The sequence below is a fragment of the Callithrix jacchus genome, chromosome 22, assembly GCF_049354715.1.
Source record: "Callithrix jacchus isolate 240 chromosome 22, calJac240_pri, whole genome shotgun sequence".
In the NCBI taxonomy this organism is placed as follows: Eukaryota; Metazoa; Chordata; class Mammalia; order Primates; family Cebidae; genus Callithrix; species Callithrix jacchus.
The window spans coordinates 43,593,174-43,619,931 of NC_133523.1; the positions used below are offsets into that span (position 1 = coordinate 43,593,174).

General features: G+C 54.7%; 1 protein-coding gene across 25 annotated transcripts; it reads left to right on the top strand.

Moving 5' to 3' along the window:
* Positions 1 to 1,491: 1,491 nt before the first annotated feature.
* Positions 1,492 to 22,884, top strand: MED25 (mediator complex subunit 25). 25 transcript variants are annotated; one of them, XM_017967435.4, is made up of 18 exons: positions 1,492 to 1,678; positions 1,774 to 1,819; positions 2,552 to 2,676; positions 10,069 to 10,167; positions 10,595 to 10,715; positions 11,667 to 11,829; positions 11,965 to 12,095; positions 12,381 to 12,468; positions 12,564 to 12,757; positions 13,200 to 13,328; positions 13,797 to 13,882; positions 13,962 to 14,019; positions 14,136 to 14,243; positions 17,492 to 17,683; positions 18,066 to 18,137; positions 18,249 to 18,470; positions 18,751 to 18,931; positions 21,052 to 22,884. In XM_017967435.4, exons 1-18 carry the CDS (start codon positions 1,545 to 1,547, stop codon positions 21,294 to 21,296), a joined length of 2,394 nt encoding a protein of 797 aa, XP_017822924.4. In that variant the 5' UTR covers positions 1,492 to 1,544; the 3' UTR covers positions 21,297 to 22,884. The 25 variants fall into 25 exon arrangements, with proteins under 25 accessions (XP_017822924.4, XP_017822925.4, XP_008986671.4 ...); XM_017967436.4 differs by having other exon boundaries at positions 18,252 to 18,470; XM_008988423.4 differs by lacking the exon at positions 21,052 to 22,884 and adding an exon at positions 19,366 to 19,498.
* Positions 22,885 to 26,758: the final 3,874 nt, after the last annotated feature.

Genomic DNA, 26,758 nt, shown 5'->3' on the forward strand with positions numbered 1-26,758 from the left:
CAAAAAAAAAGAAATATAAAGTAGCAGGACACCATGGCTCACGCCTGTAATCCCAGCTCTTTGGGAGGCCAAGGCGGGAGTATCGCTTCAACCCAAGAGTTTGAAACAGGCCAGGGCAACATAGCGAGACCCCACCTCTACAAAAAAATTAAAAATTAGTCAGGAGTGGTGGTGCGTGGCTGTGGTCCTAGCTGCTGCAGAGGCAGGACAGTGGCTTCAGTGTGAGAAATAGAGGCTGCAATGAGCCAAGATTGCAATGGCCACTGCACTCCAGCCTGCACAACAGAGACCCTGTCTCAAAAAATAAAATTTAAAAAAAAACAATGAAGTGTTTCTATTTTTCTATACTGTTATTCATCGGTAAGATTTGTGTAGTACATTTCTGTCAACAAACACGCTAGATTTTTCCAGTTCGTGGTATATGTTTCAACTTGCTTTATGCAATCTTTTGCGGACAAATTAATATTTTACGTATTCTGACTTTGCTGAGAAACTTCATGGCAGTCATTAGGATTTTTTTCCTTCAGCTATTTTCGTGTTTTATTTGTTGCACTTATGTTCTTAATCCACCTGGAATGTATTTATGTTCTAGGCTAGTTTCTGGCTCCTCGCCCGGAAAACAACGCTCAGGTGTTGCTTAGTAACCCTTGCACTTGGGTTCGTGTTCAGCTTCTTTTCAGGAGGAAAACTACTATCCTCCCTTCCAAGTTAAGGGCAACCTTAAAGCGTTGCCTAGTAACCTCGTTTCCGCCATTGCGATTGGACCCTTCTCGCGTCCCTCCCCCCAGTCCCCGCGCACGAAAGAACAGAACCAGAAACTTAATCTCATGGTTAGAAAACAAGGGCAGCGGGCCGGGCGCAGTGGCTCACGCCTGTAATCCCAGCACTTTAGGAATCCAAGGCTGGCGAATCACTTGAGGTCAGGAGTTCGAGACAGCCTGGTCAACATGGTGAAACTCCGTCTCTACGAAAAATACAAAAATTAGCGGGGCATGGTGGTGGGCATCTGTAATCCCAGCTCCTGGGGAGGCTGAGGCTGAGGCGGAGCTTGTAGTAAGCCGAGATCGCGCCGTTCCCCTCCAGGGTGGGCGACAGAGTGAGAGTCCGTCTCGTGGGGGGGGGGGGGGGGGGAAAGGATAAAGGAAAACGAAAACAAGGGCAGCGTTAGTGTTGCATAGCAACCAGGTCTCCTGCCCCTCCCATTGAGCTAATAGGCGGGCCCAGACGCCCCGCTCAAAGATGGCAGCCGACTGTGCCGCCTTCAACTTATTTCGTTCTTGACAATCCTGACAATGATTTTGTCTAACCCATCAGGCCCCCCAAAAGGGCTAACTATGTCCTTGCTGAGTCTTCCACGGGTTAGGGCGAAGGAGGATGGAGCTAGATCGAAGCCTCAACCTGTGCCCCGCACAAATATGGCCGCCCGTGCGTTCCCAGCAGCCCTCAACCGCCCGGCGCGGGTGCGCGCGCAGCGCAGGCGCATTTCCCCTCATTCCGCGGTGTCGGCTGCGGCGGCAGTGGCGGTGGCGGCCTCCGCGCGGGGTATGGTCCCCGGGTCCGAGGGCCCGGCCCGCGCCGGGGGCCTCGTGGCCGACGTGGTGTTTGTGATTGAGGGTACGGCCAACCTGGGACCCTACTTCGAAGGGCTCCGCAAGCACTACCTGCTCCCGGCCATCGAGTGAGTGCCGTTTCCGCGACTCGAACCCCGCCCTCCCACTAGAGTTTCCCACAGCTTCTGGCCTGACTCCGACCTTTCACCTCCGACCCTCACAGGTATTTTAATGGTGGTCCTCCTGCTGAGACGGACTTCGGGGGTGACGTGAGTCTTGGGACTCCTGGGTCTGAGGGAGGAGGGGCTGGGGGCCTGGATTCCCGGGTGTGAGGGAGGAGGGGCTGGGGGCCTGGATTCCCGGGTCTGAGGGAGGAGGTCGGGGTCTGGACTCCCGGGTGTGAGGGAGGAGGTACTGGGGGCCTGGACTCCCGGGTCTGAGGGAGGAGGAGGTCAGGGTCTGGACTCCTGGGTCTGAGGGAGGAGGGGCTAGGGGCCTGGACTTTTGGGTCTGAGGGTAGAAGCACTTGGGCCGGTACCCCTGGGTCTGAGGGTGGAGGTGCTGCGGTCCAGACTCCCGAGTCCGAGTGAGGAGGGGCTGGGGGCCTGGACTCCTGGTCTAAGGGAGGAGGAGGTTGGGGTCTGGACTTCGGGGTCTGAGGGAGGAGGAGGTCGGGGGGTCTGGACTCCTGGGTCTGAGTGGGGAGGAGCTGGGCCTGGACTCCGGAATTTGAGAGAGGAGTGGCTGGGGACCTGTATTTCTGGATCTGAGGGAGGAGGGACTGGGGGTTTGGATTCTTGGGTCTGAAGGCGGAGGGGCTGGGACTTGACCCCTGTATGTGAGGGAGGAGGGGCTGGGCCTGGACTTCTGGGTCTGAGGAAGGAGGAAGCTGAGGAGTTCCTGATTCTGGAAGAACAGGAAGCTGGGAGCCCTGATTCCTTCTCTGAGGGAAAAGGGAATTGAGGTCCCAGATTAAAAGTTCCTCTGTCCCCACCTCCCAGTATGGGGGGACCCAGTACAGCCTCGTGGTGTTCAACACGGTGGACTGCGCTCCTGAGTCCTACGTACAGTGTCACGCTCCCACCAGCAGCGCCTATGAGTTTGTCACCTGGCTGGATGGCATTAAGTGAGCTTTTTCTCCACTTGGGCTGGGTTGGGGGACCCTGTGAGGGACTGTGAATGAGAGGTGGTTTGGGTTTAAGCTTCAAGAACCATCCCTTTACATTAGGCGATTGAAAGGGCTGTGAGGGTCATTGTGTTTTTGTCAAGAGTCACTTCTGTGGTGGGTTCTGTGTGCTCAGCAATGTTGCCATCCGGTTTAGAAGCATGAAAAACTTCCCGTTCAGGGAGGCCTGACTGAGCTCCAGCAGCCACCTTGTACTGAATGTGTGATTGTCCCCTTTCTGTCCTCTCTTTTTCCATCTGCCCTTGTTCTCCTCTTCCAGATGGGTACATTGTAGCCTCAGTGCAGAGGGATGGGTCAGAGCCAGGATACATCCCTCTGTGGCTTGGGTCGGATTGTTTTTTTTTTTTTTTTTTGAGACAGAGTCTTGCTCTGTCACCTAGGCTGGAGTGTGGTGGCCCAGTCTCAGCTCACTGCAACCTGTACCTCCCAGGTTCAAGAAATTCTCCTGCCTCAGCCTCCCAAATAGCTGGGATTACAGGCACCCATCACTATGCACACCTACTTTTTTTTTTAATTTTACTTTTGGTAGAGACAGGGTTTCGTCCTGTTGGCCAGGCTGGTCTGAAGCTTCTGACCTCACGTGATCTGCCTGCCTCAGCCTCCCAAAGTGCTGGGATTACAGGCGGGAGCCACCATGCCTGGCATCGGATCAGATTTTGATAGTTGATGTTGCAGACTCTGGAGTCAGGCAGCCTGGGGTCAAATCCTGGCTCTTCCAGCACCGAACTAACTCTCAGACCCAGGAGCCCTGTCCCCACTGTGCCTAGCCTCTCGCCTCTGAAGCAGGATGCGGGTAGTACTTGTGTTTTAGTACTTACTCTTAGCTGCATACAGGTCACCGCCAAACCTAACAGCTTCATACTGCAAGCGTCCATTATCTAACGCAGTTTCTGAGTCAGGGACACAAGAGTGACTTAGCTGAATGGTTCGGCTGAGGGTGTCACAAGGCACCTCTTGAGGGTGTCAAGAGGTCGGCAGGGTTGCAGCCATCCAAGGGTTTGACTGGTGGTGGGGAGGCCCCTCCCAGGGTGGCTGACGGTGGCTGTTGACCGCGAGACCTCTGCACGGAGCTTGACTGTTGTAACATGGCTACAGCCATTCCTCAGATTGAGTGAGCCAATAGAGAGCGCAAAGAGGAAGCCCCCAGGGCTCTTCTGTTTTTGAGGAAGGGTCTCACTCTGTCACCCAGGCTGGAGTCCAGTGGCTCAGTCACGACTCACTGCAGCCTCGACCTCCTGGGCTCAAGCTCAAGTGATACTCACGCCTCAACTTCCTGAGTAGCTGGAGTAGCAGGGACTATAGACACGTGCCAGTACACCTGGCTAATTTTTTTTTTTTGAGATGGAGTCTTGCTCTGTTGCCCAGCCTGGAGTGCCGTGGCACAGTCTTGGCTCACCACAACCTCTGATTCCTGGGTTCAAGTGATTCTCCTGCCTCAGCCTCCCGAGTAGCTGGGATTACAGGCACCTGCCACCACGCCTGCCTAATTTTTTGTATTTTTAGTAGGGACGGGGTTTTACCTTGTTGGCCAGGCTGGTCTTGAACTCGTGACCTCAGGTGATCCACCTGCCTTGGCCTCTCAAAAGCACTGGGATTACAGGCATGAGCTATCGTGCCTGGCCATATACCTGTCTAATTAAAAAAAAATTTTTTTTGTAGTGGCCAGGTGTGTTGGCTCATGCCTGTAATACCAGCACTTTGAGAAGCCAAGGTGGGCAGAACGCCTGAGGTCAGGAGTTCAAGACCAGCCTGGACAATATTTTGAAACCCCGTCTCTACTAAAAATACAAAAAAATTAACTGGGCATGGTGGTGGGTGCCTGTAATCCCAGCGACGTGGGAAGCTGAGGCAGGAGAATCGCTTGAACCCGGGAGGCAAGAGAGATCCTGCCACTGTGCCCCAGCTTGGGTGACTCAGCAAGACCATCTCAAAACAAAATTTTTTTTGTAGAGACCAGGTCCTGCAATGTTGCCCAGGCTGTTTTGAATTTCTGGGCTCAAGCGATCCTCCACTTCAGCATCCCTAAATGCTGGATTACAGACCTGAGCCACCTCACCCAGAGGCCCCACTAGACTTTTTGTAATTAAGTCTTGGAAGTTACACAACATCATTTCTGCCACATTCTTTTTTTTTTTTTGAGACTTGTTACCCAGGCTGGAGGGCAATGGCGCGATCTCAGCTCATGGCAGCCTCTGCCTCCTGAGTTCAAGCAGTTCTCCTGCCTCGGCCTCCTGAGTAGCTGGGATTACAGGTGTGTGCCACCATGCCCAGCTAATTTTTGTATTTTCAGTAGAGACGGGGTTTCACCTTGTTGACCAGGATGGCCTCAGTCTCTTGACCTCGTGATCCACCCGCCTCGGCCTCCCAAAGTGCTGGGATTATAGGCGTGAGCCACTGTGCCCGGCCTGGCTCATTTCTTTTAATTTTTGTAGAGGTGAGGTCTTGCTTTGTTGCCCAGACTGGTCTTGAACTCCTGGCCTCAAGCGATCCCCCTGCCTTGACCTCCGTAAATGCTGTAGTGCTGGGATTACAGGCATGAGCTGCCATGCCCAGCCCACTTCTGCCATGTTGCTTTTGGTGTGCAGTGTAAGGTTGTCCCGTTCACAGAGTATGAAGAGCAAGAGGTGCGATCACTGGGCGCTGTCTTGGGGGCTGTCTTGGGGGCTGGGTGCCACAGCCTCACGGGGAATTAAAGTCCTTGATCACTGTTACTCACTGTGCATTAAGTGCTATGTGTTTGCTGGGATTTTGTGCCTCAGTTTCCTGGTTTGGAAATGGATAACGGTAGTGTGCAGCTCCATGTTGTTAGAAGGATCACAGAAGTTGAGCTGCGTCCTGTGTTTCGCGTAGGGCCTGGTCTGCAGTCCGGGTTCCTTAAATCACCCTGTGGGTGGCTGCCGCTGCCTCCGTCCTGCCCTGCGGCAGGTGTTGGTTGGGCATCCGCTTTGCTCCAGGATGTGTGTGCAAGCGGTGGGTGTAGGACTTAGAGGGAAGGGGGACACGGAAGCTTGCCCTTTGTGGTAGCTGAAATTCGTAGGTAACACAGAGCAGGGCTTCTTATCCCCGGGCCTGGTGATGCCGTGGATGCGGGAATTCCCTGCAGTGGGGCCGTCCTTGGTATTATAGGACGTTTAGCAGCATCCCTGGCCTCTACTCACCAGATGCTGGCAGCCCCTCTCCTGAAGGTGTGGCAAGCAAAACCGTCTCCAGGAGTTATAAAGTATCCTCTGGGAAGTGGGGGCAAGGTGCACCCCAGTGGAGAACCACTGGGAGAGACTGTGGTGAGATGTGAGTGATGTTCAATGGAGATTCCTTGAGGCCCAGGTCCCAGTCTGATGCTACTCAAGTCCCCGGCAGCCAGCATGGGGCCTGGCACACAGGAGGCCTAGGGTGAATTCTGTGGAATGAATGTCCAGACTCCACTTTATACTAACTACTCTGGAAGACCCCTGCAGAGCCTCCCAGACCCCAGCTCAGGTGTCTTACACACTGGGAAATCCTGATTCTAGCAGCCAGATGCTTTTTTTTTTTTTTTCCGAGACAGAGTATCGCTCTTGTTACCCAGGCTGGAGTGCAATGGCGCGATCTCGGCTCACTGCAACCTTCACCTCTTGGGTTCAGGCAGTTCTCCTGCCTCAGCCTCCTGAGTAGCTGGGATTACAGGCACGTGCCACCATGCCCAGCTAATTTTTTTTGTATTTTTAGTAGAGACGGGGTTTCACCATGTTGACCAGGATGGTCTCGATCTTTTGACCTCGTGATCCACCCGCCTCAGCCTCCCAAAGTGCTGGGATTACAGGCGTGAGCCACCGCGCCCGGCGCCAGATGCTTCTTCCTCTGCCCTCGTGCCTTGTCAGAGCCCCACACCTCTGGAAGCTGAATGTCCAGGTCCCTGGGTGCTTCTGCCAGTTGCTTCCGGCTGGGGCTTGGAGGATCACCTGAAACTAGGAGGCGGAGGTTGCGGTGAGCTGAGATCGCGCCACTGCGGTCCTGCCTGCCTGCCTGAGAGAGCGAGACCCGGTCTGGAAAAAAAAAGAGGTAGAAGGAAAAGGGACCCAGTGTCTTCCCCGTAACGCTATGACAACTCATTTTTTCATTCATATGTTCACGCGTTCATTCAACAGACATTTGTGCAACAAACTGTCATGGGCACGAAGGAGTGAGTGGCATGAGAAGGGCGAGGTCCCGGCCCTCATGGAGCTAGTCTTTGCCTGGGTGACAGGCCGCGTGCAGGAAGCCCCCAGTCACGGCCGGATGCTGTTAACATGCACGCGTTTTGACCAGCATCTCCTAGGGCCTACAGGCACCTGTTAGCCCATGAAAGTGGGCAGCGAAGACCCCAGGGAATGATACTGGGTAGAACAAATTCCAGTCGGTTAGAGGACTTGGGAGCCCACCCATCCCTAGGGGGCTTTTATTTTTATTTTGTGTCTGCTGTTTCAAGGGGTTTGTTTGGAATTTACATACATCATAAACTTGATATTTTAGCCATATTTTGCAAGTAGCCATAGTGCTCCCTATTTTCAAGTTTTTCACATTTCTTTTTTTTTTCCTGAGACGAAGTCTCACACTGTCGCCGGAGCTGGAGTGCAGTGGCATAATCTCGGCTCACTGCAACCTCCACCTCCTGGGTTCAGGCAATTCTCCTGCCTCAGCCTCCTGAGCAGCTGGGATTACAGGCGCCTGCCACCAGCCTAGCTAATTTTTTGTATTTTTAGTAGAGAAGGGGTTTCAGTATGTTGACCAGGCTGGTCTTGAACTCCTGACCTCATGATCCGCCCGCCTCAGCTTCCCAAAGTGCTGGGCTTTCAGGCGTAAGCCACTATACCTGTCCAGTTTTTCACATTTTTTTGTCAAAATATTTATTACATGTCGCTCTTTGAGCTTGTAGCAGATGATTTATGCTTAGTGCTCAATAAGAAAAAAGCAAGTCTTAGGGTCTCAAACTGGTTAATCTAGCAAACTTCTCCTCATAAGCATTTTTTTTTTTTGAGACAGAGTCTCTGTCTCCCAGGCTGGAGTGCAGAGGTGTGATTTCTGCTCACTACAACCTCCACCCCTGAGGTTCAAGCCATTCTTCTGCCTCAGTCTCTCAAGTAGCTGGGATAATCGGCCCCTACCACCACGTCTGGCTAATTTTTGTGTTTTTAGGCTGATCTCGAACTGCTGACCTCAAGTGATCTGCCTGCCTCAGCCTCCCAAAGTGCTGGGATTACAAGCATGAGCCATCGTACCTAGCCACTTACAAAGTGTTTTTATCACCCCAAAGGGACACCCCATATGCATGAATCCTTTGCTCCCTATATTTTCCCATCCCCAGCCAGGGTGCTTTTGGCTCAAGTCTCAGAAAGGCCCAGGAAAACCTTGACTTAATTTCATCTGTAGCAAAAAGGCTGGGTCCGGAGTTGGTTCATCCCAGCTCTGCCCACAGTGGAAGCTGCTGTGTGCAAAGGCTGTGTGGATGGCGAGGAAGAGGAGGGCTGGGGAGTGTGTGGTGGGTTGGGAGCAGCGGCTGAGTGCCCTGAGAGCAGGAAGAAGGCCCTGGGCTCCGTGTGCTCATTGGCCAGGCCAAGTGGGACCAGAAAGAAAGCAGTGTGAGAACTCAGGCGGGAAGCAGAGAGCGCCACAGCGTGGGCCCTGCCAGGCCACTGGTGCCCTGAGGACTCAGACCGTTTCTCAGCCTTGTGTGACCTGGGGCTCGGACGCCGTAGTGTCTCTCACGGAGGGCTGCACCGGGTGTGAAGAGAAGCTTGACAGCTGCAGTATCGGGCGATCTATGATGTGACCAAGGGCAGGCCCTAAAATTAGGTGGCACGTGGGGAAGGTTCCTAGAGAAGAGCACACCTGGGTGGGTGTCGTAGCTCAGCTGGATTCCGTCCGGGCCAGTTTGGGTGTTCTCCAGCACATGTGAGACCTGGATGTCTGGGCTTGCTCAGTGGAGAGGACCTGTAGGCACGGGGTAGAGCCAGAGAGGTGGGCGGGGTGCAGGCCTCAGAGGCCTCAAGTGCCCGGTGAGGGCCTGGGTTGGTTCCAGCCTTTGTTAACTTAGCACACATTTCCTGAGGCCACCCGCGTGCCCACTGTGGTGGGAAAGCCTGGGGGTGAGAGAGGACTCAGACCCCATTCTGCCTTGAGTCGGGGATGGTGGGAGCAGAGACCACACTTCAGGGGTACAGGGCCCTCCAGACCCCCAGGGGGGCACTCAGTCTCCACACGTCCCCTGTAGCAGCAAAGGTCAGCCTCCTGACCACGTGGCCGGAAGACTGGTGGTAACCACAGCTGCCCTTGGGAGAGGCCATCCTGGGCCACACACTGTGGGACGGATGCTGTGACATGAGTGCAGATCAGGCGGAGGAGAAACGAGTGTTAAGTTAGGAGAAATGTGTGTTAGTTTCCCATGCTTCTGTAGCAAAGTATGAGAAACTGGCCAGAAGAATGGAAATGGATGTCTCAGCGTTCTGGAGGCTGGAAGTCCGAACTCCAGGTGGTAGGACCAGGCTGTCTCTGAAGCCTACAGGGCACAGCCCTACTACTCCCGCTGCCTGGTGGGCCCAGATGTTCCTGACTGAGGCTGCATCACCCATCCTCCCGTGGCCTCCCTTGTGGCTCTCTGTGTTGCTGTGTCTTCCCTCTGTGTGTGTGTCTGCACCCACATTTCTCCTTTTTCACAGAGATACTAGCTATAGTGGATTAGGGCCCCCAATTTAATGTGATTACCTGTGTAAAGATCTTTCCGTGAAACCCCGTCTCTACTAAGAATACAAAAATTAGCCAGGCTGGTAGTGCACATCTGTAGTCCTAGCTATTCTGGAGGCTGAGGCAGAAGAATTACTTGAACCCAGGGGGCAGAGGTTGTGGTGAGCTGAGATCGAACCATTGCACTCCAGCCTGTGTGACAGAGAGCGCCTCCATCTCAAAAAAAAAAAGGGACCTCTCCTCAACCTGTCTTTTTGAGAGGGGACACATTTCCACTCATAAGACTGGGAGGACAGAGGAGGCCCCTGTCTTTGGCCGGGAAGGTGAAGTGGGGCCAGGGCTGATTTGGAGCAGACAGTCCAGAGGAGGGGACAGCGGGAGTCTGGGCAGGGAGTCATTCACCCCAGTGTTGGAGTCAGCACAGGATCCCAGGCTCGCACTCCCCAGCCCTTTCCCATCCCTCCCAGGTCTCGTAATTAAGACAAATGTCCCTTGTCCTGTCTGGGACTGGTGCTGTGGTAGCACCAGGGATCAGGTACGGATAGGGTCAGGGACAGCATGGGAGTAGGCTCTTCAAGCATGGCCGAGGGGTGGGGACGATGGCAACCCTGGGGGCTGACTGCTCTGCCCTTGCAGGTTCATGGGCGGGGGTGGCGAGAGCTGCAGCCTCATCGCGGAAGGACTCAGCACAGCCTTGCAGCTGTTCGATGACTTCAAGAAGATGCGCGAGCAGATGTGAGTGCCCTTCTTCCCCGTCGGGTCAGTCTCTCTCTGCCTGGCTCGGAACCACTTTGCCTGTCAAGTGGCTCCACCTCCAGGCCTCATCCTATAGGTGTGGGCCTTGTGTCCCTGAGCAGGCTCAGCCAGGAGACTGTAGGTGTGTCCTTGGGGGAGGCCTGGGCAGTGCCCAGTCTCAGCGTCCCCATCAAGAAGCTGTGCCAACTCTGGGCGTTGCTCCTGCTGCCTTGCCTGCTGGGTGACATAGAGCACATCTCAACATCCCAGAAGCTCTCAGGGCCTCCGTGTTTTTATTTGTAAAGTAGGGGCATTGCTTCTGATTCCATGTGAGGTAGAATATATGCGCCTCCGCTGGCGCTGGGTCTGGGAACCTTCTCAGGGCGCCTGTCGCTGCCGCCTCCATGTCTTCTTTCATTCCTGGTAGTGGCCAGACACACAGGGTCTGCCTCCTGATCTGCAACTCGCCCCCGTACCTGTTGCCTGCTGTCGAGAGCACCACGTACTCTGGATGCACAACTGAGAATCTCGTGCAGCAGATTGGGGAGGTGAGGACTCCAGGGTCTGAGGGAGGAGGCACTGAGGGCCTAGACTCCTGGGTCTGAGGGAGGAGGCACTGGGAGCCTGGACTCTTGGGTGTGAGGGAGGAGACACTGAGGGCCTGGACTTGGTCACAGGGTAGTCACAGACTGGTGGCCAGCTTTGGTTGCTTTTTTTTTTTTTTTGAGATGGAGTCTTGCTCTGTCACCAGGCTGGGGTGCAGTGGCACAGTCTCGGCTCACTGCAACCTCTGTCTCCTGGGTTGAAGTGATTCTTCTGCCTCAGCCTCCTGAGTACCTGGGACCACAGGCATGTGCCACCATGCCTGGCTAATTTTTGTATTTTTAGTACAGATGGGGTTTTACCATGTTGGCCAGGATGGTATCGATCTCTTGACCTCGTGATCCGCCCACCTCAGTCTCCCAAAGTGCTAGGATTACAGGCGTGAGCTACCACGCCCAGCTCTTTTTTTACAGAGTCTGGCTCTGTTACCCAGGCTGGAGTGCAGTGGCGTGATCTTGGCTCACTTCAGCCTCTGCCTGCCTGGTTCAAGCAATGCTCATGTCTCAGCTTCCCAAATAGCTGGGATTATAGACACCCGCCACCATGCCCTGTTAATTTTTGTATTTTTTAGCAGAGACAGGGTTTCACCATATTGGCCAGTCTTTTCTCAAACTCTCGGCCTCCCATGATCTACCTGACTTGGTCTCACAAAGTCCTGGGATTACAGATGTGAGTCATCATGCCCAGCCCGCTTAGTCTTACTGACAAAACCAGAACCAAGTCTCCTGGGGCAGGTGATACCCAGTTTCAGAGTCTCCTGCCTCAAAGCCCAGCAGGGATTGTGGTTGTAGGGCTGGTGCCGTCTAGCCACACTGCAGCCGTGGTAGCTTGGGGGCTGGCCCCGACATCCCTATGGAGGGAGCCCCCGACATGACTGCTGGGCCCCTCTCCTGCAGCGGGGGATCCACTTCTCCATCGTGTCTCCCCGGAAGCTGCCGGCCCTTCGGCTTCTGTTTGAGAAGGCAGCTCCCCCGGCCTTGCTGGAGCCACTGCAGCCTCCGACAGATGTGAGCCAGGACCCGAGGCACATGGTGCTGGTTCGGGGCCTCGTGCTGCCTGGTGAGGCTTGGGCGCTGTTGGGGATGGGGGATCCAGGTGTTTACCCACCACCCTCTGACTTGGATTTTGGATTTCTCTCCTCTCTCTCCACCTGAACCCCTTCTCTCTGGGGTTGGCCATCCCTCCTGCTCTCAGTTGGGGGTGGCTCGGCCCCAGGCCCCCTCCAGCCAAAGCAGCCAGTCCCCCTGCCTCCTGCCGCACCCTCGGGTGCCACTCTCTCAGCAGCCCCCCAGCAGCCTCTTCCCCCTGTACCCCCGCAGTACCAGGTATGGATGTTTTCAGGAAGGGACATGCTTCTGGGGACTTGGAGGAGCCATGCCGCTGGGGAGAGATCTAGCTGGATGTTGGAGCTTGTGGGATGCTGGGAGTCCCCTTGGGACCCTGGGAGGGTGGGAGTCCTGGGACCATGGAAGCTTGCCTACAGGGTGATGGGAGTCGGGAGCTACCCCAGTTGGGCGGCTGCGCCTTGTGGGGCTGTGGGTAGTGTGGCCTCATGGGACACCAGGACTGGGGGCCGTGGTCCTCACCAGCCCCTTCCCTTCTACCCACAGGTTCCTGGGAACCTGAGTGCAGCTCAGGTGGCCGCCCAGAATGCAGTGGAGGCTGCCAAGAACCAGAAGGCTGGGCTGGGCCCTCGCTGTGAGTCCCGGGGCAAGGACGCAGGGCGGGCAGGGGCCAGGCAGGCCTCTGTCCACACACCTGTTCCCCACTTCTTCCCTTGCTCTCTCCCACAGTCTCGCCCATCACCCCTCTCCAACAAACCGCTCCTGGAGTGGGTCCCCCCTTCAGCCAGGCCCCAGCTCCCCCACTACCCCCAGGACCCCCTGGCGCCCCCAAGCCGCCACCTGCTTCCCAGCCCAGCCTGGTCTCCACCGTGGCCCCTGGCTCGGGCCTGGCTCCCACAGCACAACCCGGGGCACCATCCATGGTAGGTGCCTGCACGCCTCCTGCCCTGGCTCCTTCCTCCTGCTGCCCACAGCTAGGACAGTTAGAGGTTGAGTCATTTGCCTTCCAAGGAGATGTGGGTCTGGTGGTCCTGGGGCCTTGGGGGCTCGTGGTACGTGTGCTGCAGATGACTGAGCTGAGTGGGTCTGGGGACAGAATGTGAGGCTCATGGCTCCAGGTGGGCGAGAACTGTTCTGAGAAACCCAAGGAATTCCTGGGTCCGGGAGTCCAGGGCATCATGGGGCTTACGACTCCTCGAATCTTGCAGCGTGCAGGCATTTGGGGTCCTTGGGCTGGCCAAGTGCTATTTGGGGATTAGGTACAGAAGAAGGGGCCTTTTCTTCTTCCTGGTTTACCCTCACAGATGGCCCCCAGAGGCTCCCTCTTTCCCCATCCTCATGGCCCTCCTTCCTCCCCTCTGGCAGGCAGGCACCGTGGCCCCAGGAGGGGTGAGTGGCCCTTCCCCAGCCCAGCTGGGAGCCCCAGCCCTCGGTGGGCAGCAGTCAGTCTCCAATAAGCTTCTGGCCTGGAGTGGGGTCCTCGAGTGGCAGGAGGTGAGAGGCCTAAGGGTCCACTGGGCACTCGGAACTCCTGGGGCTGCAGGGTGGAGCACATAGGATGCATGGGGCCAGATGTGTGGGATTTGTAGTACTGGCTTTGGTGGCATTCATTGGGCTGGACTCCTGGGACTTGGGACCAGGCCAGGAGCCCCTTCAGGTGGTTGGACTTGTACTGAGGAGGGTCCTCATGCAAAGAACCCAGAAGAGCCTAGGATTTGGGGCCCTGAGAAGGGCTGGGGGCTGGCATCTGGGGAGCAGTGCATTGTGGGGTTTAGGGCTGGATGAGTAGCCCTAATATTTGAGGAGTTGAAGGCTTGGTGATCCAGATGAGGGGCCTAGGGCGCTTGAGACTTCACCTGAGGAACATACTGAGTTTTGGGGCTACCAGGGTAGGACATGAGGGCTAAGGAGGACTGAGGCTCATGGCCCTTTTCACTGTGACATGCTCTTTCTGCCCCGCAGAAACCCAAACCTGCCTCTGTGGATGCCAACACCAAGCTGACACGGTCACTGCCCTGCCAGGTCTACGTGAATCATGGCGAGAACCTGTAGGTGACTGTCAGGGGTGGGGTGCAGTAGGGCTGGGGCTGGCCCCCTCCTCACACCTCTCCTGGCATCGCCCCACAGGAAGACCGAGCAGTGGCCCCAGAAGCTGATCATGCAACTCATCCCCCAGCAGCTGCTGGTGAGTGGCGGTAGGGGCCAGCCTTGCAGTCTCTTCCCTAGTTCCTTCCCCACGCCTCGTGCCTCCTTCCTCACTTCCCCACACAAACGTGCCAGCCGACTTCTGTGTCTCCACAGACCACCCTGGGCCCTTTGTTCCGGAACTCAAGGATGGTCCAGTTCCATTTCACCAACAAGGACCTGGAGTCTCTCAAAGGCCTCTACCGCATCATGGGCAACGGCTTTGTGAGTCCAGGGCATGGGGGCCGGAGGGGCATTGACTCTTGTCCTGCTTTCTGCTGACCTTCGACAGGAATCCCCAGGGTGCCTGGGCCCACGGAAGTGGTTTTTGATGGTTGGGTGGACTTGATGTGCTTGGGTTTCTTGTCTTGCTTTGAGAGCCTTAACTTTTATTACAGTCATCATATGCATCAGATTGAGGGACATTAAATATGTCACCAGGGGCCAGGCCTGGTGGCTTATACCTGTAATCCCAGCACTTTGGGAGGCTGAGGCGGGTGGGTCACGAGGTCAGGAGTTCAAGACCATCCTGGCCAACGTGGTGAGACCCCATCTCTACTAAAAATACAAAGATTATCTGGGCATGGTGGTGCATGCCTGTAGTCGCAGCTACTCTAGAGGCAGAGGTTGCAGTGAGCCAAGATCGCACCACTACACTCCAGCCTGGTGACAGCAAGACTCAGTCTCAAAAAAAAAAAAAAAAATACATCCAGGTGCAGTGGCTCACGCCTGTAATCCCAGCACTTTGGGAGCAGATCACGAGGTTACAGATAGGCAGGTCGAGACCAGCCTGACCAAAATGGTAAAACCCCTGTCTCTACTTAAAGTACAAAAATTAACCTGGCATGGCATGGTGGTGCGCCTGTAGTCTCAGCTACTCAGGAGGCTGAGGCAGGAGAATCACTTGACCCCAGGAGGCGGTGGTTGCAGTTTGCCGAGATCGTGCCACTGCACTCCAGCCTGGGCGACAGAACGAGATTCTGTCTGCAAAAAAAAAAAAAAAAAAAGTGACCTGGCTGTGACAGGAGCAGTTAGGAGGAAGCTGTCAATTCTGGCCTGGGTTTATGGGGTGCATTCGTTTCCTGTGGCTGCGGTAATACATTACCACAAGCGGAGGGGCTTCAAACAGCGGAAGTGTGTTCTGTCCCAATTCTGGAGGCCAGAAGCCCAAGGTCAGGGTGTCGGCAGGGCCGTGCTCTCTAGAGTCTCGAGGGGAGGCCTCTTCGTGCCTTTTCGGGCCAGTAACCCCGGGCTTCAGGTGCCATCGCTCCAGGGTCTTCTCTCTGTGTGCATCTCCAGGTGGAGTTCTCTCCGCATCTCCACCTGGAATTCTCTCCGCATCTCTGTGTGTCTCCACCTGGAATTCTCCGCATCTCTGTGTGTGTCTCCACGTGGAGTTCTTTCCACATCTCTGTGTGTGTCTCCACGTGGAGTTCTTTCCACATCTCTGTGTGTGTCTCCACATGGAGTTGTCTCCGCATCTCTGTGTGTGTCTCCACCTGGAGTTCTCTCCGCATCTCTGTGTGTGTCTCCACGTGGAGTTTTCTCCGTATCTCTCTGTCCCTTTGTTTATAGGACATCAGTCATTTGGATTAAGCCCCACCCTAATGACTTCATCTTACTACAGCAAAGATCCTCTTTCCGGGTAAGGTCACCTTCACAGGTGCTGGGGATTGGAACCACAGCACAGCTTTCTGGGGTGGTTTTTGAGATGGAGTTTCACTCTTGTTGCCCAGGCTGGAGTGTAGTTGTGCAGTCTTGGCTCACTGCAGCTTCTCTTTCCTGAGTTCAAGAGATTCTCTGCCTCAGCCTCCTGAGTAGCTGGGATTACAGGCTCGTGCCACTGTGCCTGGCTAATTTTTGTATTTTTAGTAGAGATGGGGTTTCGCCATGTTGGCCAGGCTGGTCTCGAACTTCTGACCTCAAGTGATACACCCACCTCAGCCTCCCAAAGTGCTAGGATTACAGATGTGAGCCACTGTGCTTGGCCTTAGCGTAGCTTTCTGGGAGACAGTTCGCTTGTACCGAGCAGATCAGTTACTTCAGTGCAGCAGGCACTCCTGCAGGAAGGAGGACCTTAGGGGGTCACCTCACAGATCCTTGCAGAACCTTGTGAAGAAGGCATTCCTGAGAGTTAGGGGTGCTTTTGGCTGCAAGTAACACCGTTTCCAAACAAACATAATTGGGGGCACCTGGGCTCCGTGGGCCATCTCGCTTGGGGACTCTCGTGGGGCTGCCATCAGATGGCAGCTGAGACTCTAGTCATCTGAAAGCTTAACTGGGCTGGATGTTCAAACAGCTCCTTACACAGCACTGGCTGTCGGCTGGTGCTCAACTGGGACCGACCACCCCAGTGTCTGCACGTGGCCTGACCGCGTGGCCACACTATGTAGCTGGGTTCTGAGAGGTCAGGCATTTATTTTTTTCACAGAACAGGACATCCAGTGGGGGCCAGCTCTGGGGGTTGGTTTCATAGGTCTGTGACATCAGGGCCAGGGCACTGTGGTTCTCTTGATCTCTCCTCTATGGTGACAAGGTAGCTCCGTGGCTCCTGGCATCCTGTATGCTTTCATGAAGGACGGGAAGGGGCTGTGTATTTCCTTTTCTTCAGGACAGCAGAAACTCTCAGATTCCCGAGAAGGTCTCCTTTCACCTCCCAGGCCAGACCTAGGCCTCTGAGCACCTCTGGTTGATGAGAGGCTGCTGGGAGCAGGTATCCGTGGCTGTCTTGGGGCTGGGACATGTTGCAGCCCCGACAGCACTGGGAATGCAGGGAGGAGGACACGTGGATATGGATTAGGTAGGGTCTGTCTCAGGCAGGAAACCAAGGCTCAGAGAAGTGAACTCACTTGGCCAAGGTCAGCCTCCTCCCTTAGGAGTGCCTGCCCTGAACGCTCCATGCCTGATGACCAGTGATGGTTCCTGGGTGCTTCCTGTGGGCTGAGCCTCAGGCAGGGCCTTTTATGTGTATCAGACATCCCATAGTCACAGCGACCCTGTGATGCGGAGCACTGCCCACGGGGCACACTGGCCTGTGCTGAGCCCAGAGGAGCTCTTGGATAGCCTGGGTCTGACACCACCATTGATCACAGGCCTGTGGGTGCCGCGCTGTGCGTCTAAGCCCCTCTCTCATGGCTGTGACCTTCAGCAGCCCTTTGAGGAGGCAACCTTGGCATTTTATGGCCAAGGAAACTGGGCCCATGAGGTGCAGGTGGTGGCTGAAGGTTGAAGAGCTGGGTTCCAGTGCTTTCTCTCCGCTCTCCCTCTTAGTGGGCAGCAGGAACCCCAGCTTGCCCTGAGCTCCTGTTTCTGTCTCTGGAGCAGCTGGAAGCACAGCTGTTCTCCCCAACTTTCTACAGTAGAAACCTCACCTCCCCTTGCTTGTGTAGCCTCTAGAACCTTCTGGAACGGGGAGGGAGTGAGGACTGCCTCTTTGAGGGCACAGTGGTTCTGAAGAGCTTTTGTCCCCACAGGCGGGCTGCGTGCACTTCCCCCACACGGCGCCCTGTGAGGTGCGCGTGCTCATGCTCCTGTACTCGTCCAAGAAGAAGATCTTCATGGGCCTCATCCCCTACGACCAGAGCGGCTTTGTCAATGGCATCCGGCAGGTCATCACCAACCACAAGCAGGTCCAGCAGCAGAAGCTGGAGCAGCAGCAGCGAGGAGTGAGTGGTCACAGTCCCCAATTCAGCACTCCGACCCCCACCTGCCCAGGCCCTGCCGCTCAGTTGGCCAAGCCCCACACACTCCCTCTGAGGTCTCCAGGGCTTCAGATGCTCACCCTTCTCCCAAGACATGGCACCCCCCAAGCTAAGTTCCACTCAGGTTTTCTTGTAGTCTCTCTCCCTTGTCAGCATCCACATCAAAGCCCCAACAAAGAGCTTCCTTCTGGGGACCTGGAGCGTATGGCTTCCCTCCCAGACCACTCAACCCCAAAGAGAATGTCCCCATCTCCTTACGAGTTCCCCTCAGGGCACAGGTCCTCCCACCTTAGATTCAGGATGCCACCACCCTCAGTTACTGACCTGTCCCTCTCTCCCCATGCAGATGGGGGGACAGCAGGCACCCCCTGGGCTGGGGCCCATTCTGGAGGACCAAGCAAGGCCCTCACAGAATCTGGTGAGGACAGGGCTGGTGGGTTCGGGTTGGGGAGGCCCCAGAGACTGTGCACTGGGCCTGCAGGAGGGGTGTGAGGCCCTGCCCCTCTCCCTCACCCCTGTCTCTTCCCAGCAGCTCCAGCTCCGCCCACCACAGCCCCAGCCTCAGGGTACCGTAGGGGCCTCTGGGACCACAGGGCAGCCCCAGCCCCAGAGTACTGCCCAGCCCCCGCCAGGTGCCCCCCAAGGCCCTCCTGGAGCAGCTTCTGGCCCACCCCCTCCTGGACCCATCCTTCGGCCCCAGAACCCTGGGGCCAATCCCCAGCTTCGGAGCCTTCTCCTCAACCCACCACCGGTGAGATGTGGGGTTAGGGTGGCGGGAATTCCAGATCCTGGCCCTGGCAGTTCTGGTCCTATTTTCTGGGAGGAGGGTGGTTGACTGTGGTCAGTGGGTGTGAATGAAGACCTGCCCACGGTTTTAGGCAGAAGGCAGATGGCCTCCTCTCCATCCATCCCCCACCTTTGAAGAAAAACCTCCCCTCACCACTAGCTGATTTGTTCTTTGAGCAGTGTCTGTGTTGGGAGGTGGGGAGTCTCTACCAGGAGCCTCTGAGCCATTCTCTGTGTTCTCCCAGCCCCAGACTGGGGTGCCCCCACCCCAGGCCTCCCTCCATCACCTCCAGCCACCAGGGGCTCCTGCGCTGCTGCCCCCACCACACCAGGGCCTGGGGCAGCCCCAGCTGGGGCCCCCACTCCTGCATCCACCACCTGCCCAGTCCTGGCCCGCACAGCTTCCCCCGCGGGCTCCACTGCCAGGTAAGGGGACCCCGGGGAGGGCAGAGGTCTGGACTGAGTGTCCCAGCAGCCCCTGGGCTAGAGCACTGAGACCAAGGGCTCCTGGGAAGACATAGGATCCAAGAACGAGGGATTCCCCTATGTCGTTGTCGGGGCTCTGAGGGCTCCGGGAAGGTACAGCCCATGGGTCCAAGGACCTAGTGGGTTGAGAGCGTTTCCCATGATCTTCCTGTGTGTGCTCCTGGGACTGCTGGGAAATGTGGTCTTAGGGCCAGAGAAGTCATTTTGGAGAAGGGCCTCCAAAGGCTCACGGGAAACAGCACATTTGTAACTAGATGGGGTTAGAAGGTACCTCTGATGGGTCCCCCAAGGGCTGCCTAGAAAACAACGCCTCTGGGCCCTCTTGGGCCCAAGGGCCTACTGGAAGATGCAGTCTCTTCCCCACTGCCCCTCAGGTCAGATACTGATGAGCGGGGGTTCCCGGGGCCCGGTCCCCCAGCCGGGCCTGCAGCCCAGCGTCATGGAGGACGACATCCTCATGGATCTCATCTGAATCCCCAGCACCCAATAAAGTTCCTTTTCAACACACGCCCCGGCTCCCGTCACTGACATCCCCCAGGACTGGGCAGGAGGAAACCCCGGGGAGGCATCTCTGTCCTTGTTCTCACTTCAGCAGACATCCCTGGGGCCCTGGGTGGGTGACGCCGGGGCCTCGGTGGTGAGTCAGAGGCAGTCTGGTGCAGCCTGGTCTGGGGGAGAAGCAGGAGCAGGCAGCACTTAGGACACAAGCGCTTGTGGAGGCAGCAGGGGCACATGGGAGCCTGGAAGAGGCGTCTGACCCAGCCCCAGCTCCTCAGAGTCTTGAAAGAGAAGCAGCCGGGAGGGAAGGAGGTGAGGGGTGATCTGGGTGCAGAGAACAACAGAAACTTTGAATACTCAAAGGCAGGAGAAAGCCTGGGACGTTGAGAGGAGCAAGTTGATGGATGCTTCTGGAGCATGAGTGTGCAGGGAGGTAGAGAGATGGGCAGGTGTGGAGTTTGTGGAGCTCAGATTCCAAACTGAGCAGCCTATGGTTTGTCTTGGGGACACAGGAGCACCAGGAGGCTTTGAGCAGTGGGGCGGCCCTGGCTGGCTCTAGGTGTCAGAAAGACCCCTCTCAGCTGTGGAGTGTGATGAGGCCAGAAGGAGGTCAGGAGGGGTGAGGCTGGGTGGTAGAGGTTGGCTCCCGGGGCCAGGCCTACATGATGGTAGGTGGTCAGCCTCCTGGGAGAAGGAGCTGGTAGTGAGTGCAAGTGGTCCAAGGGACATCCAGTTGGTAGGTGCCATGTTGGGAGCTCAGGACATGTCCTTACAGGACAGTGTATGTTTGGCAGTTCAAGCCACAGAAGCAGACATCACACGTGGAGAGAAGGGCAGTCTCTGGGTCCACATCAGAGAGTGACCTTTCAGGGCTGTGGACGGGAAGAATGGTGGGGCCGTCTGCAGGATGGAATACCCAGCAGGGAACAGGTTTGGGATGTGGCAAGGTGAGGGACCTGAAGGGTGTCCTCAGAGACGTCCTGAGGGCAGGAGATCCAGACAAGCCTGGAGCGCAGGGTGGGCTCTCCTGAGGTGAGAGTGAGTTGTCTGTTGTCAGACTCTGGACCAGTGTTGCTGAGAGCGCAGTTCATGCCTGGACCACCAGCATCCACATTATTTTGGATGCTGGTTAACATGCAGATTCACGGGCCCCACCCCAGGAGAGAGATTACAATCTGGTGGCCTGTGGGCCATGGTGCAGATGAGTTTTGTTTGGCCTTCCCTGTGTTAGCATATGTGGCATTTTTTTCTTACAAGTTAGTTTTAAAAATCAGGATAATTCACACACGCACACACACAAAATCTGCTGTCTTGGCTTCTTTTGAAAAGTCAGAAGAATTGGCACCCCTGGGCCCGCCCTTCTGCCTGGCAACAACGGGCTGGAGCTGCCCCTCTCCATGGGGCGTGTGCTCTCCGGTTCGCCACAGTCCCCACCACTCCCTCTTGGCTCCCCTGTGAGGCAGAGGGTCACTGCCTTTGTCATGGGGCTTGCACTGTGGTTGTTCTGTGGTAGCATTCAGAGGAAAGTGAAATCTTTCTTGTACCCATGTCTCTATCACAAGCGGCAAAACGAAAGAGAGAAGGAGAGGGCCGCGTGTTCCGAGAAAAATGGGAGCGAGCCTATTTCTTTGTGGAAGTGAAGAGCATGCCTATGTGTTTAATATGCAAACAAAACGTGACTGTGTTGAAAGAATACAACCTGAAGCGCCACTATGAATCAAAGCATAGTAAGAGCTACGACCAGTACACAGAACAGACTCGGGACGCCATCCTCAACGAGCTGAAAAAGGGACTCAAGTGTCAGTAGGGTTCGTTTTGAAAAGTGAATCAACAGAAGTGGTGCGGCCGTGGTATGCCGTTCCGGAATCACGTGGCAAGAATGACCTGGGCATTGAGAGCTGCAGCAGATGGCGAGTTTATAAAGGAGCAGAATGACGTGTCCTGTGCGGAAACACGTGACTGTTGAGACCATTATTTAAGTCTGATGGGCGCTTGCGTTGCACAGTGAGTTGGAGGTGACTTGGGGGATGTGCAGGTCCAGTTGCTCGAAAGCATCCAGTTGATTGTGGCCTTTTCTTTCGCTGCTCATAAACTATTACCACCCAGTTAGCTTTATTTATTTGTGCTGTTAAGAATCTCGATGTGACCGAAGAAGTCTGTGACATGGTGCCAAGGCAGGCCCAACACTGGGAAAGGACTAATGTCTTTTTTTGTATATTGAGAGAAACGAAAAGTTTCACAGAGACTGGCCAGAGTTCTTAATTAAGCACAACTACGGACAGCTGTCACGACAGGGGGACTTGGCAGGACACCGCAACCCAAGGTGACAGCATTTGGCAAGGACGCGGAAGTCAGGTCGTCGCATCAGTCATCAGGAGCTGACTTGTTCTGAGAAACTGAACAGCATGTACCTTGATGCTCCCCACCCACACTCCTGCTCCTGGGCTGCAGTCCCTCACGAGGGAGTTGATGGTGACTTGACCTGAGAGGTTTCACAGAAGCTCTGTGACCCGGTTATAGAAGGAATCTGAACTGTTCAAGTTAATCAACTTGTTCCATTTGAAATCAGGCGAAAGCTGCAGTTGGTTCCCCTGAGAAGGTTAGTCAGAGACTTCTGGTCAAGGTGGTGCCCCTTCTGAACACTGAATATGTTCTCCGCGAGGAAACATCCACAAACAGCCACTTGAATGTATGACATATATGCTCAGTCCTGGCAAAGACGGGAAATCCACCGCAAGGAAAAAGCCCTTTACTCTTTCCTGTGCTGCAGTTGGCTTCCAGAAAGGAAGGAGGCGGCACAGACTGTGTTCACCTGGATCCTGTGGTTAAAGACCAAATTTCCCCAAAGGCTCTCGGAATCCAGACTCGTGAAAAGGAACTGACACTGTCCAGTTTGCCTTTGTTGGGAAATGTCTCTTGTGTGAATGCAGACCATAAATAGTAGTCACTGAACTACAGTGCAATATGGCGCTGGTTCCTAAGTACCAATCTGTGAAGATGGCGAGACCCTACAACTATCTCCAGTAGTTGTCCTGAATATCCAGTGTTGGGGAGAGCCCACGCTGGGGAACAGCGGTTTTCCGTTACGAACCTGAATCAAATCAAACATCGTTCTCAGTTGAAGGATTCAAGCCCGAATTCTAAACTGCCCGTCCCCACCATGCCCCCCAAGGCCTGGCACCTCTTGGTGCGGAAGGGAAGACGCCAGTCTTTTGGCTTCAACTCAAAGGCGCAAAAAGAATTACGAAAGAGAAAATTTTAATAGTTAAATATTTCTATTTTTCAATTTGTATTTTTTCAATTTTGAATTTAAAAATATAAACTCCAGTATCATCCATGTTTGTATTATGTTCCATGCATTCACCGTAGTTCAGTAAAGGTCCGATTTGATGAGATTTCTGGCCGTCGACTTTTCTTATACCTGGCTAGTTCACTCATTTGTGTGACCCGCCTGGCCCCTGGAGGCATGTGAGTTTCCGGTCCCTGCCCTGGAACTGTTGGATCTAACGGGGGAGGGCGGGGGTCTGGGAGTCGTGTGAGCAAGCGCTCTAGGCGAGCCTCAGGAGTGTGAGTGGTGGAGCAGGAGGCACTGGTGACAGCGAAGACAAGACGTGACAGTGGGTGATTTCCCAGGCAGCCTGTGTAGCAGGGGTTTTTTGAAAACTCAGATGGCTTCAGGGACCAGGCAGGTGATGAAAATGTGTGAAGCGGACGGGTGTAAGACAACAGGGAATGATGGGGACTGTGGCGAACTTGGAGAGTGCTTGCCCCGCCTCATGGCATTCAAATTAAAAACAAAAACACTTCGAGGACCAAACAAAACCTGCTGTGGGTCTCATGAGGCTGCCCGGCCGCCATTTTGCGACCTCTGGAAGGAAGAAGGAGAAGACTCGAGAACAAGGACAGAACCCTGAGAAAGACCCACGTGTGAGGGTTGGGCAGGGAGCCAGAAGACAGGAGGAGAACCAGGCAAGTGTGGCGTTCTGGAAGCTGAGAGTGTTTTTGAGGAGGGAGTGATCAACTCTGTCAAAAGCCGGTGAGAGGAGCAGGAGGCAGCAGCCTCTCTGCTGTTTCCACCAGGGCAGTCATGTCCCCCGGCAAGGGAAACGCGGGTTTGGATAAGAAACAAATGGGTTCAGAGGAAAGGTTTCCAGGCGCCAGCTTGGCTGTCTCATGCCAGTGGCCCCCTCTTGACCTTAACACTCTATAAGAGGAACCAGAGGGACTGTCGGGGGCTAATCACAGGAGTGCCCAAGGAGCAAGGCCAGATCTAGACACACAGGACTCACCTCCCCGTTTCACAGGCCAGGTGGCAGCAAGGCCTAAGAGCTTCCTGTGCCCATTAGCACCAACAGAGCAAACCTTTTGGGAAAGTTTTTCTCCTAAGGCAGGAAACAGTGAAAAGCCTAGAACAGCAAGGTTTCATCCCGAGATTCTGCACTGGTTAGCACCCTGGCCTCGGGCAGGTCTCTGCATGTCTCTGAGCGTCCCTTTCCCCATACGTCAAAGAATGACTACCCCAGAGGGTTATCATAAGAAAGAACATGATGTGGCCAGCTCAGTCCTGGATATGGGACTGCTAGTAGCCACTGTTGTCATGTGGCTGAAATGCACCCTGAAGGTAAAACGTGGGCAAAACTGCCTCTAGAAATGCATGCCAAGCTGGGCCTCAAACCTGTGATCCCAGCACTTTGGGAGGCTGAGGTGGGCAGATCGCTTGAGGCCAGGAGTTTGAGATTAGCCTGGCCAACATGGTGAAAGCCCTTCTCTACTAAAAATACAAAAATTAGTCAGTTGTGGTTGTGGGCACCTGTAATCCCAGCTACTTGGGAGGCTGAGGCACAAGAATCGCTTGAACCCCAGAGGTAGAAGTTGCAGTGAGGCAAGACTGTGCCGCTGCACTCTGGCCTGGGTGACAGAGTAAGACTGTCTCAAGAAAAAAAGCCTCCCAACTTGTAGGAGTCACTGGAGTCCAGGATGCTTATTATTCAGTGAGCGACCTATTGGAAACATTTTCTCTTTGACCAATTTGCTTTTGAATCACTAATTACAGCTGGAGGCAAGACTGGGGATTCTCGAAAATTCGCAATTGGAAAACGGTGATTGTTGACGCAGAAATGCTAAAACACCAACATATTCATAGTTGCAGACCTGTTAGGGGTGAAAGAAAATACCCACCCACCATCTGCAAAGAAGAACTATGAGAAAAAAGACACCTGCTAAGATGGGGTGTGAAGAATATATTTGTTTCAGGGTATGCAAAACACATTTTCTCACCATATTTTAAAAAATATTTTAAGGTGTATTGAGTTACACACACTAGAACAGTTTTCCTGAAATGGAAGGGCACTGAAATTTGTGGAATAGAAAGCAGAAGTAGGAAGCACCCCGTCACACCTCACTTGCCTCTCCCACCCCAAACACACACCCTGAGCAAACCCCTTTCCTCCCAGAGGCTGATGCACCAGTTCTGCGTTCCGATTTACATGCTTGCGTGTGGTTGTGGACACACTGATAGTTTATTTATTTTTTATAGAAGTGAGTCAATTTCTTTGTTCCTTAGCTTGCTTTTTTTTGTTTTTATTTTTTTTTTGAAACAGAGTCTTGCTCTGTCGCCAGGCTGGAGTGCAATGGCACAGTCTGGGCTCACTGCAACCTCCGCCTCCTGGGTTCAAGCAATTCTTCCACCCCAGCCTCCCGAGTAGCTGGGACCACAGGCGTGCGCCACCACGCACGGCTAATTTTTGTATTTTTAGTAGAGATGGGGTTTCACCATGTTGACCAGGATGGTCTCGATCTCTTGACCTCGTGATCCGCCCACCTCAGCCTCCCAAAGTGCTGGGATTACAGGCATGAGCCACCCCGCCTGGCCGCTTTTTTTTTTTTTAACCCCACCAAAGTAATGGCCATCTGCCTGCACTGTTTTTTTTTTTTGTTTGCTTGTTTTTGTCTTTGAGGCAGAGTCTCACTCTGTTGCCCAGGCTGCAGTGCAGTGGCACGATCTTGGCTCACTGCAAACTCCGCCTCCCAGGTTCAATCGATTCTCCTGCCTCAACCTCCCAAGTAGCTGGGATTACAGGCACCCACAACCACACCTGGCTAATTTTTGTATTTTTAGTGAGACGGGGTTTCACCATGTTGGTCAGGCTGGTCTTGAACTCCTGACCTCAGGTGATCTGCCCATCTTGACATCCCAAAGTGCTGGGTTTACAGGCGTGAGCCACCATGCCTGGCCTCCCTGCAGTGTTGATTGCCTGTGCCTCTATGTCCCCATGTCTCATGGTGGCCTCAAGTAGTGCACTAAATGGATGCATTTCAGTTCCACAAGCCATCCAATCTGTAAGTTATCTTTTGATGTGTAACAAAGCCTACTACTCAGTGGCTTAAAACAAGAAACACTTACTGCCTCACAGTTGCTAGGGGTCAGGAATCCAGGCTTGGCTGAGCTGCTGGCTCCTGGGTGCTTGGGGTTGCAGTCGAGCTTGTGGCTGGGGCTGTGTGGTCATCGGAAGGTTCTGTGAGGAGGGCTCGCTTCAGCCCACTCACATGCCTGATGGGAGGATTCAGTTCCTTACAGGTGATGGGGCTGAGAGCCTTAGTTCCTTGCTGTTGGCTGGAGGTCTCCCTCCGTTTCTCACCTTTGCAGCCTCTTGACAGGGCAACTTGCAGTTGCGATGTGGCATCCAGCTTCTCTAGAAATCTGAGAGGGGCTGGGTGTGGTGACTCATGCCTGTAATTCTAACACTTTGGGAGGCTGAGGCAGGTGGATCACCTGAGGTCAGGAGTTCGAGACCAGCCTGGCCAACATAGTGAAACCGTGTCTCTACAAAAAATACAAAATATTAGCTGGGAGTGGTGGCAGGCACCTGTAATCTCAGCTACTTGGGAGGCGGAGGCAGAATTGCTTGAACCTGGGAGGCACAGGTTGCAGTGAGTCGAGGCCATGCCATTGCACTCCAGTCTGGGCGACGAGCGAAACTCTGTCTCAAAAAAAAAAAAAAATAGAGGGCGCTTAAGGTGGAAGCTGCATAGTCTTTCGTACCCCAATCTTGGAAGTGATATCCTGTCACTCTGGCCATATTCTGTACATTACAGGTTGCTAGGTTCAGGCCACACTCAAGCTGAGAGAACAGTACAGAAGCCTGAGACCAGGAGGTGAGGGTCATGGGGGCCGTCTTTCCGGGTGCCTGCCACGCCGCACTCTGCCAGTTGGGAGGCTGTCCAGTTTTTCCTTTTTTTTTTTTTCTTGAGATGGAGTCTCGCTCCGTT